Genomic DNA, 11,322 nt, shown 5'->3' on the forward strand with positions numbered 1-11,322 from the left:
TACCGATCTAAAGAAATTGTCTAACTATTAATTTTGTTTCTATATTTTCAATAATCGTAGTTAATTCAAGTTTTGTTCAATTAATTCCTATTAATATATCTTTAAATAAATAAAATAACAAGTCTTCGTCATTAATCCCATGTATACGAGGCAGACTCGAGACGGCAAATCTTCTAAAATAGATTCTTGTGACGCTGGAGGAACGATTTTATTTTAAAACTCATCCGGTCGACAGAAAAAATATAACACGACAATGCAAGCTTTATTTTAATTTTCTCATAATGCAATTTTAAACACAGCAGTATTATAACTAAAATAAAGTAACGTCACACTCAGAGAACTTTAATGCAGAACAAAAAACTTAGGTTTTGTACGAGATTTTGCGTAATCAAAAAAATTTAAACAGTCTTACAACATTTCAAACTGAAAGTTAATACCACATACTTTACTAAGTGTTCTCTCTCCCGATTAAGTATAAAAATCTACACTAAAGCAGTCCCTTAGTGTGTTACTCTGTGTGCGGTTGTAAGCGTAATTCATCTTAATACGTAAGCATGATTGAGAGTCAAATATAATATGTTGATAGGATTGATTCTTGTACACGCCTTGGCACACCTATTTATACATTCTACAGAATTGTTCCGAACTCAAATACCATTGGTAGTCGCGGACGCGCGTTCAACGTAGCCTCGTCTCACAAAATAACTTGGTTATTACTACTAATACATACGAAAAATATGACAAGTTGATATATAGAAGTGTTATTTGGTGTGTTATTCAAGTGAATTTATCGTGTATACACACACACAGACACAAGTGGATTGACGTAAGAATAGATTATTAAAAACTTCACACATTCATCGGATACACTCTTATTAATTATTAATCTGTTACTGTCAATAATATATTTAGCAAATAGTTTTTAATGTATTTGACCTATTTAAATGGAATTTATATTAATTTTCAATAATATAAAGGCTTATCCAAATATTTTCTACACCGCATTACGATTTAAATTTAATTTTTTGGGTCAACAATTGTTTATATCCAAACAAACATTAACTATAATATTATATAATTTAACGATACATTAGTAAAATTTAAAATATCAGTTGTAAGCCATTTCTCTTGGGTTTTAAAACTAATAGATATAGGACAGTATATAGTAAGTATATAACAGTATCGTAAAGTCTGGATAAATATAATCATTGCCAACTATTCGCTTAATCTTTGGCTATCGCGTGCTATCTTTATAATGAATTGTTTGAAACTTACGCATACGTTTTATCCGTTATAGTTTATAAAAAATTAAAATAATTATGCGCATGCCTTAAATAAATTTTAATAAAGTAATTTGCAATTGAATTTGGAACATTCGATGTTGAATTTGATGTGAAAAGTTCCAATTTCATTTGGTTATAATGAAATTGATGTGATAAAGTATTTCGTAATCAAATATTCAAATCATTCTTTGCATAATTCTGAAAAAATCAAGCCAAAATTAACGCTAATAATAGTAAAAGGAAAACATCGTGATGCAACCTGCACATATCTGAGAAGAAATTCAAAGATATGTGTGAAGTCAACCAACCCGCACTTGGCCAGCGTGGTTGACTATGGCCTAATCAGCCTTAACTTAGGGTAGGCTGCAAGCCCCTCGGTGGTGACGTATAGCTACGTACGTAGCTGATGATGAATAGTAAATCCAAAACATCAAGTGCGAAAGCCATTATCGACATTGCACAATGTTAGAATAATATTAACACTATCGATTTTTATTGTTTACAATACAAAATGATCGACAAGGAAGATAATCTCAATATTAGTATTATCACTAACACTTCAATACAATTAAAGTGAAAGCAGTGACGGTGTTAGAGTAGAGCGTTTGGACTATTACCCAGGGCATTAGACAGAAAGAGGTGCTACAGGTCTCCGACTTACTTAGTATTTTCGTTATAGTAATAAAAGGGCGCTACAAATTCGCCCAGGGCTAGTAGAGTTATCGTTACTGAATACAAAAACCCTATACTTTTATCATTTATTAATTATCATAGATATTGTTATCAAATACGAGTAAAGGCAAGCAATATTAGGTACATTTTATTACACATAGAAAGAACAGCCTTAATTAAAGAGAAGAGACAACACGGCAACAAAACAAATATCTGGCTTCTTTATAAATACTGATTTTAATGTGGACTGTAAAAAAACTAAAATAAAACTCCAGTAGCTCTCCAAAAATAACTATCTCGTATAATAAACGTTTATTGGAGACAAAATAACTGTAAACGACTTCGATAACGCCCTCTCAAATTATTTTGTTAATGTTTCGTTGTGGAATTTAAGACATTTAGAGTTAGTCAAAAACACTTTGTTCATAAAACTTAGGCTCTCATTTAAAAAGGTTCCAATTTTAATTTTTAGGGATCGTAAGGTCTTAGAAACATTACACTTTACACTACACTCTTGACCACAGACAAAGATGCCGATCGGTAACGTGAGCAGAGACAATAGTGCGAGACGGGACAGCTTCAGACCTCCTTGGGTCAAAGACAAGGATACTGAGGCCCCACCACCATGGACCCAGAAGAAACTAAAACCAGTCGAAAGTACGACCAAGACGATGGACACATCGAAATCCGTTGATGAACCAACAACCAAACCGTTGAAACGTGAGTATATTTTTAAGACTTTCATATTTAAAAAAAAACTATTATATATAAAAATGTTTAGTTTCTATGTTATGGCTGATGTTCAAAATGATTTCATTCCTCATAGCAACATACCATAGACTGGATTAAAAAAAAGGGAAAAAACCCAAATAAATACGAAAGTTTGCATAGACTTTTAAGTCGGCCTTATTTTACTTTACGACACAATTTTCAATCATACGAATTAAATTACTACAATGACTGGACCCATAAAATATGAACAAACTGTATAAACCAAAATAATGCAACATACTACGTGGCTTTAGGCGCTCGCGCACTATGATTTTTTTTGTTTGCTGCGAGCGCCGAAAACTTTTATCTATTCGAAAACAAGATTTTTATATTTTTCTGTAAATTTAGGTCACACGTATTAAGAGAAAAGTTTTGACGCGTGACTATTTTTCAACGAAACATGATTTTTCCATTTAGCATCCCAAAGAAATTGAAATGCTTGCTTATGTTTTTAACGCGATAATTATACGAAACTAAATTATGTCGATTGTTTTAAAATCTTTGTTAAAATTTAAATATGTATGGGGACTACGCACAATGTTTATATTAACTAGAATAGCTCGCACAACATTGTAATTGGATCGAAACGGCGACACTCCGGCGCACGCAGTTTACTAACGCCAAAAGATGAAGGACGTATTTTTGGTGTCTTAATTCGTCTATTTTTATCAATTACATCGACAAAGCTTATTATAATATAAAATTCTAAATAACTTGAATTGGTTACTTACTTAACTTCAAATTAGTTTGAAGTCCCACATGTTAACAAGTAATCTTATCGTAGACACAAGTAATTAAAGCACTACTTCATTGTTAAAAATTAAAAATAAATGATGGTGTGAAGGTATTTTTTGAGGTTTTTTTATAATTTATTAAGAATCAGTCAAATGTAATTTCATTCACCCAGATTGTACCGTATTATAAAAATGTAGAGAGCTAAATAAATCGAGAACGCGCGCGTGGCAAAATTGTTTATTTTTCATCGACGCCACTTCGAAAGAGGGCTATATTTTAGAGTGCATATGTATGTAGGTTGATATATATTTACCTACATGGTGACGTCAACATCTCGCCCGAAACTTTGGCAGGGCACATGGATTTCGAACAGTTGACTTTAAGCGTTCATAACTTTGCCAGCCTGGAGTTTTGTGGCTAAACTGTGATATCTAAAAGTGTCTTTTCGGGATTGTTTCTACATTTCGGACGAATATTTTGCTATCTTCCAATAGTGTTATGAGAGAATTCTGAAGACGCCAATAGAAGAAGTGTGATTATCTAACCACTCATTTCAAGTTTTTTATATGTGTTACACAATTAAGGAATTAACCTACGTCTAGTATAGATCTGCTTTAGGTAATACATGAAATAATTAATTTTCGAATTTTTATGTAAGCATGACTTGCAAAAATATTACCTTTTTTTGACATTATCAAAGCATTTCATAGTCTGTGTAATTTATGTATTGTTTTATTTATATGGCAACACTGTCCTTAACCTTTGTAGAAACACGACAATCAAAACCGTTTATTTTGATTGTTTTTTTTTATCCTGTAAAACATCTTTAGTACTTCTAGAAGACTTATGTTTTCTAATAATTGGTTTAAATTTTAAATAGTCAATAAAATGTAGTAAATTTCTTTAATGGGTAATTAAAATCTCGCCGATTTCGTAATGTGACGTATTTCAGAACGTTGTTACAGTTCAAAGATATGTATTCGGAGGCGGGCAACGGGCAACGCAAACGAGATGCGGTATTTTTAGAGAGGACAGACATTTTACAAAATAAACCAAGTTGTCGGGGTTACGCTATGATTTATCAAAACGCGCTATGTGTTCAACGCCAAAAATAATTCAATAGTTTACATCGTACTAAGAGTACGATAAATGTGAATTTAAATATTACAAATAAGTATCTTCTGATAAATTGAATGGCAGAAGTAAAGAATAATCAAAACGGATCGTAAAATAAACAATATAAAATAATCACAAATACGATACTAGTTTTTCTGGCGTATAGTAGAGAAAGGGAAATAGAAATCGTAACTAATTTAGAGGAATAAATTCCTGTATACATAAACTTAGCGTATTCTCAAAATACATTTGTTTTCTGTCACTCGAATTTTAAACTAATAGTCTCTGACTAGATGAAACAATGGTGAGGTTCCTTCGAAATTCCAAGTCCAAGGTAGACCATAAACCCACTAGAAGTTCAGTGTTCTGCGTATAATTATTCTATCAATATTTTAGGAAATATCTGTTAAATCAATAAAAAAATTAAATTACCACGTTAAACCAGCGAAGGTCGGCCATCTTGGCAGCGACCATGTTTATTTACGTATGCAATGTCATCAAATGCACCGATACGGGGTCGCAACACGTGTTCTTAATTAATTACATATTGTAAATTAAAACGAAGATCAATCTGAATTCTGCTCGGACTCTGCCTACTCCTTTCCTATTCCTACCTATTCTATTCGTTGCGGGCGTGATTATATTGTTTTTTTGGAAATTCCAAAACGAAATACGCATTTCGGAAATTGCAATATTAAAGGCAGGAGAAAAGTAACTGTGGTCTACATTTACTTTTTTTAGTATTAACACATAAATGCTTAAATTACCGTCCGCGTACAGTTTCCACTGCCGAGACATGCGTTTTTCTCGATTAATTTGTTAGATATATACTTAAAATTATTGTAGTAATGTTTTTTATTTACAGCTGTACTAAAAAAGCAAACAACAATAAAAGAAAAAACAGAAAACGGTGTATCTGATCAAGTAGAAGAAAAACTGATCAAGCCTTCGGCAGCGAAGGAGGCCGATAAAGCAAATAGACCAGCTGATGAGAAACCACGGTTTACAAAATCTAACTTGAAAACTGTTAAAACAATAAATTCAGAAGAAAAGAACGACAAAGTACCAGAAAGACCAATTTTAAAAAGTGTTAAAACTATTGATGATAAGGCTAAAGACAAAACTGTTACTATTGTTGATCAAAAGCAACCTGATAAAAATGGCATAAAACAGAACAACTCATCGGTCGATAAATCGACAAATGGAAAACTTCCAGCTAATTCGGTAAAAAAAGACAGTAAACTTACTGAAAAACCGGTAGAAAAAGTGAAAGTCGAGCTAAAACCTAAATCAAAAGTAGAAGAAAAAGTAAAGCCATCGGAAAATTCTAAAGTAGAAGAGAAAGGAAAAACTGCCGACAAATCAAAAACAGAAGAAAAGACACAAGTCGTAGCCAAATCTAAAGTAGAAGAGAATTCCCAAGACAATTCTAAAATGGCTACCAAACCACCTATTGAAAAGCCTACAGCAAAGGTGAATAATAACTTCAATACGTTTAGTTCAGACCAAAGATTACGTCTATAAAACAATTATTGGATAACATAATAATATATCATTCTGAACTCTCATTCTATTTACAAACCATTGAGAATTGTAATAATTAAGCTTTGAATAATCTTGCTTTCAGCTTCCTCCTGCACCACGGAAAACATCGTTACAAAAAGCACCATCAAAAGACGAAGTCAACATGAAGAAATGGCGGGACCCGTTGCACGAAAGAGTAAAAGAGAACATAGACAAAACACTGGCTAACGAAATACCTAAAGGGCACACGCTAACGAAAAACGAGAGCTTGAGAAGTAAGTAAACTTCCCTAACTAAAAATTATTCCCAGAAACTAACCTTATTTTAGTCTAAATTATTTATATTTCTTCAAAAGGGTTTAAGACTAATAGGTGTTATAGCTAAGGTAATTTTTACCTGGACTTAGTAAATGGGTAACATTGCCAAGAAGCATTACTCTATAATATATTCCATTTAAATTGTTCGTCAATTTTAAACGATGTGGGTGTAAAATTCTATGCTTATTCAGTTTTATTTAAAGACTTAGCTGATTTCACTTCTTTAATAGTACTAATTAAATTGATGCATGCCATTATAAATAAATACGGTCTAGTTTCTCAAAAACGATAACGTACCTTTTTTGGATGAATTGATGTGAAGACTGTATCAAAAGTTCCGATAAAACAAAACTGTAATTTTGTCCAAAATATATCACTGTTGTATTATACTCTAAATTGTGGGATAACATTCAATTGACAATGATTACCTGAAAGTAATGTCTTATGTACGTCATATTTACCGTTTGCTGTCTCATTAGTTGAGTTAGCTCGCTATTTCAATCCTTTACCTTTTGATCTCCTGTGCGCGAGACAACGTTTGTGGTCTAAATCTGGTCTGAAATAGTCGCAAGCAGTTCCGCATGCGTCGCATGCGTGCCTCTCTCGTTCAGGTGCAAATGCACAAGTCAGTTTACACACCAACTTGTCTCTGGTCTGGTGATGTTCGGAATTTAAATTTTTAGTGTATTCCAGAATTATTATTGTTTGTGATAGAAACTTTTTACTGGTTAATGTTCGATACATGAAAATGCCTGATTTAAATAACGATCTGCATTTCAGAGGTATGAATGTTTATTTTTTCTTCTACGAGTTAAGAATTTAATACGCCATAGAAATATAACTAACCAGTATTTTCTATAGTTTTATCCTTTTGATTAATAATTCCAATCGATGACTAAGCGAAATTATTAATTAACTTATTGCCAAATTACATGGTGTAGCAAAAACTCGCATACGAATATTTGTTTTGTTTTAAAGTGTACTTCGTATACCCTGTGTTTGTAAATACTTATTTAGTTAAACCACTAATCAAATACTTCTAGGTTTGCTAAAGCCTACACCTCCTCCAATGCCGCCACCTTTGCCACCAAAGATGCCTCCTCCGCCGGAATTCAAGAAGTCGCCCCTCGATCCAACTAAATTGAAGAAAATAGAGTCACTACGCAGTAGACCGAGAAAGAGGCCCGACTGGAGTGACATGATGAAAGAAGTTGAGCAAGGAAGGAAACTTAAACATGTCGTCTGTAATGATAGGTTAGTAAAAAGCAATAGACAATGAACCACCAGCTAACATAACCTCTTTACGTACTTCATCATAAGAATGTGTATGTAATCCTTTGAAATCTACAAAACTAAAGATTATTTTGTTATTTTCCGGATTTTTGTTTTTACAGATCAAGCCCCATCATCACAAGATCGGCAGTTGTTAAAAACAAAGGCCAATTCATATTCGAATCAGAGAAGCCTAACTCACATAATGAGCTGCTAAAAGAAATTTCCAAAGGCATAAGACTTAAAAAAGTCAAGTGTAATGACAGGAGTAAACCTAATTTAGAAGGTTTAAGAAAATTCAGAAGACAAATGACTATAGAGGAACAAGTACAGAAATCGATGTCGCAGGCAAATCTTGCCGCTTCACCTTCTGGAATAATCGTACCAGGAGTAACAGAAGTATGTGATGCTTAATTCTAAAGCTGAGAAAATATAATTATTACAACCTTTATTTGATACAAACATGTGAGCATGTAAAAAAATCCCGAGAAGCCTGTATATTTTTTAATAAGCTTTACTTGCGTGTTAACACATTTACAGTTTATTTGAAATTCTCAGGTCCCTGCTGCCGAAGAAGAGGATATTGACGAAATGGACGACATTGATAAAGTCAGAGACGATTTACAGTCAACGAAACAGCTACTCGCGATTGAACTAAGGTAAGTAATTACGTTAATAAACTAGACGACAAAAACGTGTTTAATAGTCAAGGATGTAACCATTTATACAAATTAAAATTATTGTTATATAGAAATAAAGAAGTTCAAGAAAGAGAAAATAAACGCCTGTTAACAAGAATACAAAATCTTGAAGCAGAATTGGCAAGAGAACGTGCTATTATAAAACAAGAACAACACAAAACTGTTATATCAGTTACCGATGCTTACGATGAAAGACTCGTGAATAATTTAAAAATGGAAGTCGAAAAAGCAAAGGAAACAGCCGATAATTTAGAAAAACAATATTTAGAAGCGGCAGAAGAAAGAGATACAGCACAATCAGAATTAGAAGAAATGAAGAGGAGAAATGCTGAGCTGGAAAAGAAATTGGAACAAGCTCTATCGGTAAGACTTTTATCTATTTATGCTTATTTATATATCTTACTTCTTACTAATATAATAGATAGATGCGTATGATTGAATGGATGGATGTTTGTTTGAACGTATCTTCAGAACGTCCTTATGGATCACGCTGAAATTTGGCATAAATGTAGAACATAGTCTGGAAGAACACATATGCTAGTCATTAAGTTTTTTTCAATACAGCGCGGTCGGAGTCGCGTGTGACAGCTAGTTTGTAATAAATTGATTATTAACAATTCTACGATATCCGATGCTTCTAACATCTAACCGCTTTAAAAATTCCAGGATAAATATGAAGAATTGTTAGCTTCTGAAGAACCTTTATCATTCTACCAAAAGACCCAGCTCGATATAATAAGGCAGTGTAGGTTATTAAACATTGATGTTAACTCTAAAGAAGCTGAGGAAATGAGACAGAAAGTTGATGCTAACAATAACCTTGCTAACGCTTCTATTACTAACTCTAACAATGATGAGGTAAAGCTAATAATACCATAAACTGCTTTGTATTACACATCATATTTTTTTAACTTAACTCTTAATTTAAACGTAATTAAAAAAAGAAACAATTAATTTAAGAAGTCTTTATTAAATTTGTCCGTTTACATCTATTTAAATGGACATTACTCTCTGTAGTCTTATCGCTAACTTCCCCAAGCTTCTTTTCCTTTTCTTCTGTTGTATTGCGTAGAATAAAAACATAAATAATATTATAGATAAACATTAAGAATATAATAAATAAAGAGAAGGGTTTAAAAAAGAGGTTAGAACATATTAAAACTCAATCCTTAAATATTTTAAACAATGAAAAAGGCACCACGATGTGTGAATTCTCGGAATCTAATTTATTATTCAGAAAATACAAGAAATTATATGGCATATTTCCAGGGTATAATGCCGACGAGCGCTGGCTCCAGACGATCCAGTCACGCCATAAAGCAGCTTTCCGTAACAAAGGACGATAGTTTTGAAGAAGAGGAAGAATCCGAGGATGAAGAGGTAAAATTATTTACTTAATAAAAAGATGTATGGCATTAAATAATTTAAGTTAGTAAAAAAATAATACATGTTGTACTAACCGACAGTTGTCTTATTTATATTTTGTAAAATTGCAGGAAGAAAGTGAAGAGAAGAAACAAAAGCGATTAGAGAAAGAGATAAGAAACATGAGGAACAAGATCTCACATTTAAAGCAAAAGCAAGACAATATGAAGAGAGAACGTATGGGCTATAAGATGGCACTAAAGAATCAGCAAGCAGCACTTAAGTAAGTATAAAAATATATAACCGATTATAGTGAATTTATCCTCTAATGGATCATTTAAATAAACACATATTTAAAAATTCTTCATCAAAATATTACAGGGATGAAAAACGAAAGTACAAAGAGTTAAAGCGCGAAGTAGACAAGATGGCAGCAATGATGAAAGAAGTAGGATCAGACGAAGAAGAAGAGGAGGAAGAGGAAGAGGAAGAATCTGAAGAAGAGAAAAAGAGTGAGAGCGAAGAAGAAACAGAAACTGAAACTGAGCAGGACACAGAAAGCGAAACTGAGAGCGAAAGTGAACCAGAGGTGCGATAAATTTAAATAATTGATAAAAATTGATAATTAGTAATTTAAACGAAATATACTAACATTTGAATTACTGATTTAATCCGAAATTGTTGTAAGGTCAGGTAATAAGTTTTATTAGGCACTAAATGACAGATATTTGTTTGTAAAAATTGAAAAATTAAAAGTGCAAGGCAAGTATCATCATTAATATTAATGTTATGAACTTAAGAAAGTAATCGCTTACCTTTTTTACAATTTCAGGACGCTCCTTTACCAAACAAGAAGGATAATCTCACAAAACGTCTCAAGAGGCACGAAACTAGGGTAAATGCTTTGAAGAAAGGCAACACACTCCTCATGGCTAACGTAGATCGACTCAAAGACGATGTACTCAAGCAAAGAGAAGAGTCCATGACATTACAGAAGGAGCTAGACTCACTAATCGACGATCTAGAATAAGACAATGCGTGCTTTCTTTGTGATATGAAGGAAACTTCGAGACTTTATAATACACATTTGATTACATTGAATTGACTTTATCCATTACATATGGAATTAACATTTACTTAGTACCTATTTATATAAACAGTTAGATAATTTAAAGTTGAAAAGCTTTTTTAAACTACCCGCAAATATTTTACGCAAATCTAGTGTTGTCACAGTTTTTTTTCAGAGAATAAGTAATTGATATCAAGGTTTTTTTGTCATCGAAATTTCTAATTTATAATTAACAGATTAGACAAGTATAATTTGTTCCTTTCTCCCAATATCTATGTTTACATTGTCACAAGTATTTCCCATTGGTTTTGATTAGATATATAGGCAATAGACTTTAAATTTATTTATTTATTTTTGTATAGAAACTCATAAAATAAGCGGGAATGTATTTCTAATATACGAAAAATCCCACAATTGATCTTTTTTGAGCTAACTACACTTAACATTTATACTTATAAAACATACACCTACTATGCGGTACTCAAAAGCCGTAATAA

General features: G+C 32.4%; 1 protein-coding gene across 2 annotated transcripts; it reads left to right on the top strand.

The window, feature by feature from the left end:
- Positions 1–650: 650 nt before the first annotated feature.
- On the top strand, positions 651–10,866 carry LOC106117905 (sarcomere length short). 2 transcript variants are annotated; one of them, XM_013312416.1, is made up of 13 exons: positions 651–826; positions 2,480–2,675; positions 5,443–6,050; positions 6,205–6,376; positions 7,462–7,672; positions 7,813–8,089; positions 8,249–8,349; positions 8,442–8,754; positions 9,058–9,249; positions 9,661–9,771; positions 9,888–10,039; positions 10,138–10,345; positions 10,589–10,866. In XM_013312416.1, the coding sequence occupies exons 2-13, from the start codon at positions 2,486–2,488 to the stop codon at positions 10,784–10,786; spliced, it is 2,733 nt and encodes a 910-aa protein (XP_013167870.1). In that variant the 5' UTR covers positions 651–826; positions 2,480–2,485; the 3' UTR covers positions 10,787–10,866. The 2 variants fall into 2 exon arrangements, with proteins under 2 accessions (XP_013167870.1, XP_013167871.1); XM_013312417.1 differs by lacking the exon at positions 9,058–9,249.
- Positions 10,867–11,322: the final 456 nt, after the last annotated feature.

This window comes from Papilio xuthus, unplaced genomic scaffold (assembly GCF_000836235.2).
Source record: "Papilio xuthus unplaced genomic scaffold, Pxut_1.1 DF827679.1, whole genome shotgun sequence".
In the NCBI taxonomy this organism is placed as follows: Eukaryota; Metazoa; Arthropoda; class Insecta; order Lepidoptera; family Papilionidae; genus Papilio; species Papilio xuthus.

Coding starts and splice junctions, on each gene's coding strand:
- LOC106117905 (XM_013312416.1), top strand. CDS start 2,486: ATGCCGATCGGTAACGTGAGCAGAGACAATAGTGCGAGACGGGACAGC. Junction 2,676..5,442: donor AACAACCAAACCGTTGAAAC/GTGAGTATATTT, acceptor TTTTATTTACAG/CTGTACTAAAAAAGCAAACA. Junction 10,346..10,588: donor AGAGCGAAAGTGAACCAGAG/GTGCGATAAATT, acceptor TTACAATTTCAG/GACGCTCCTTTACCAAACAA.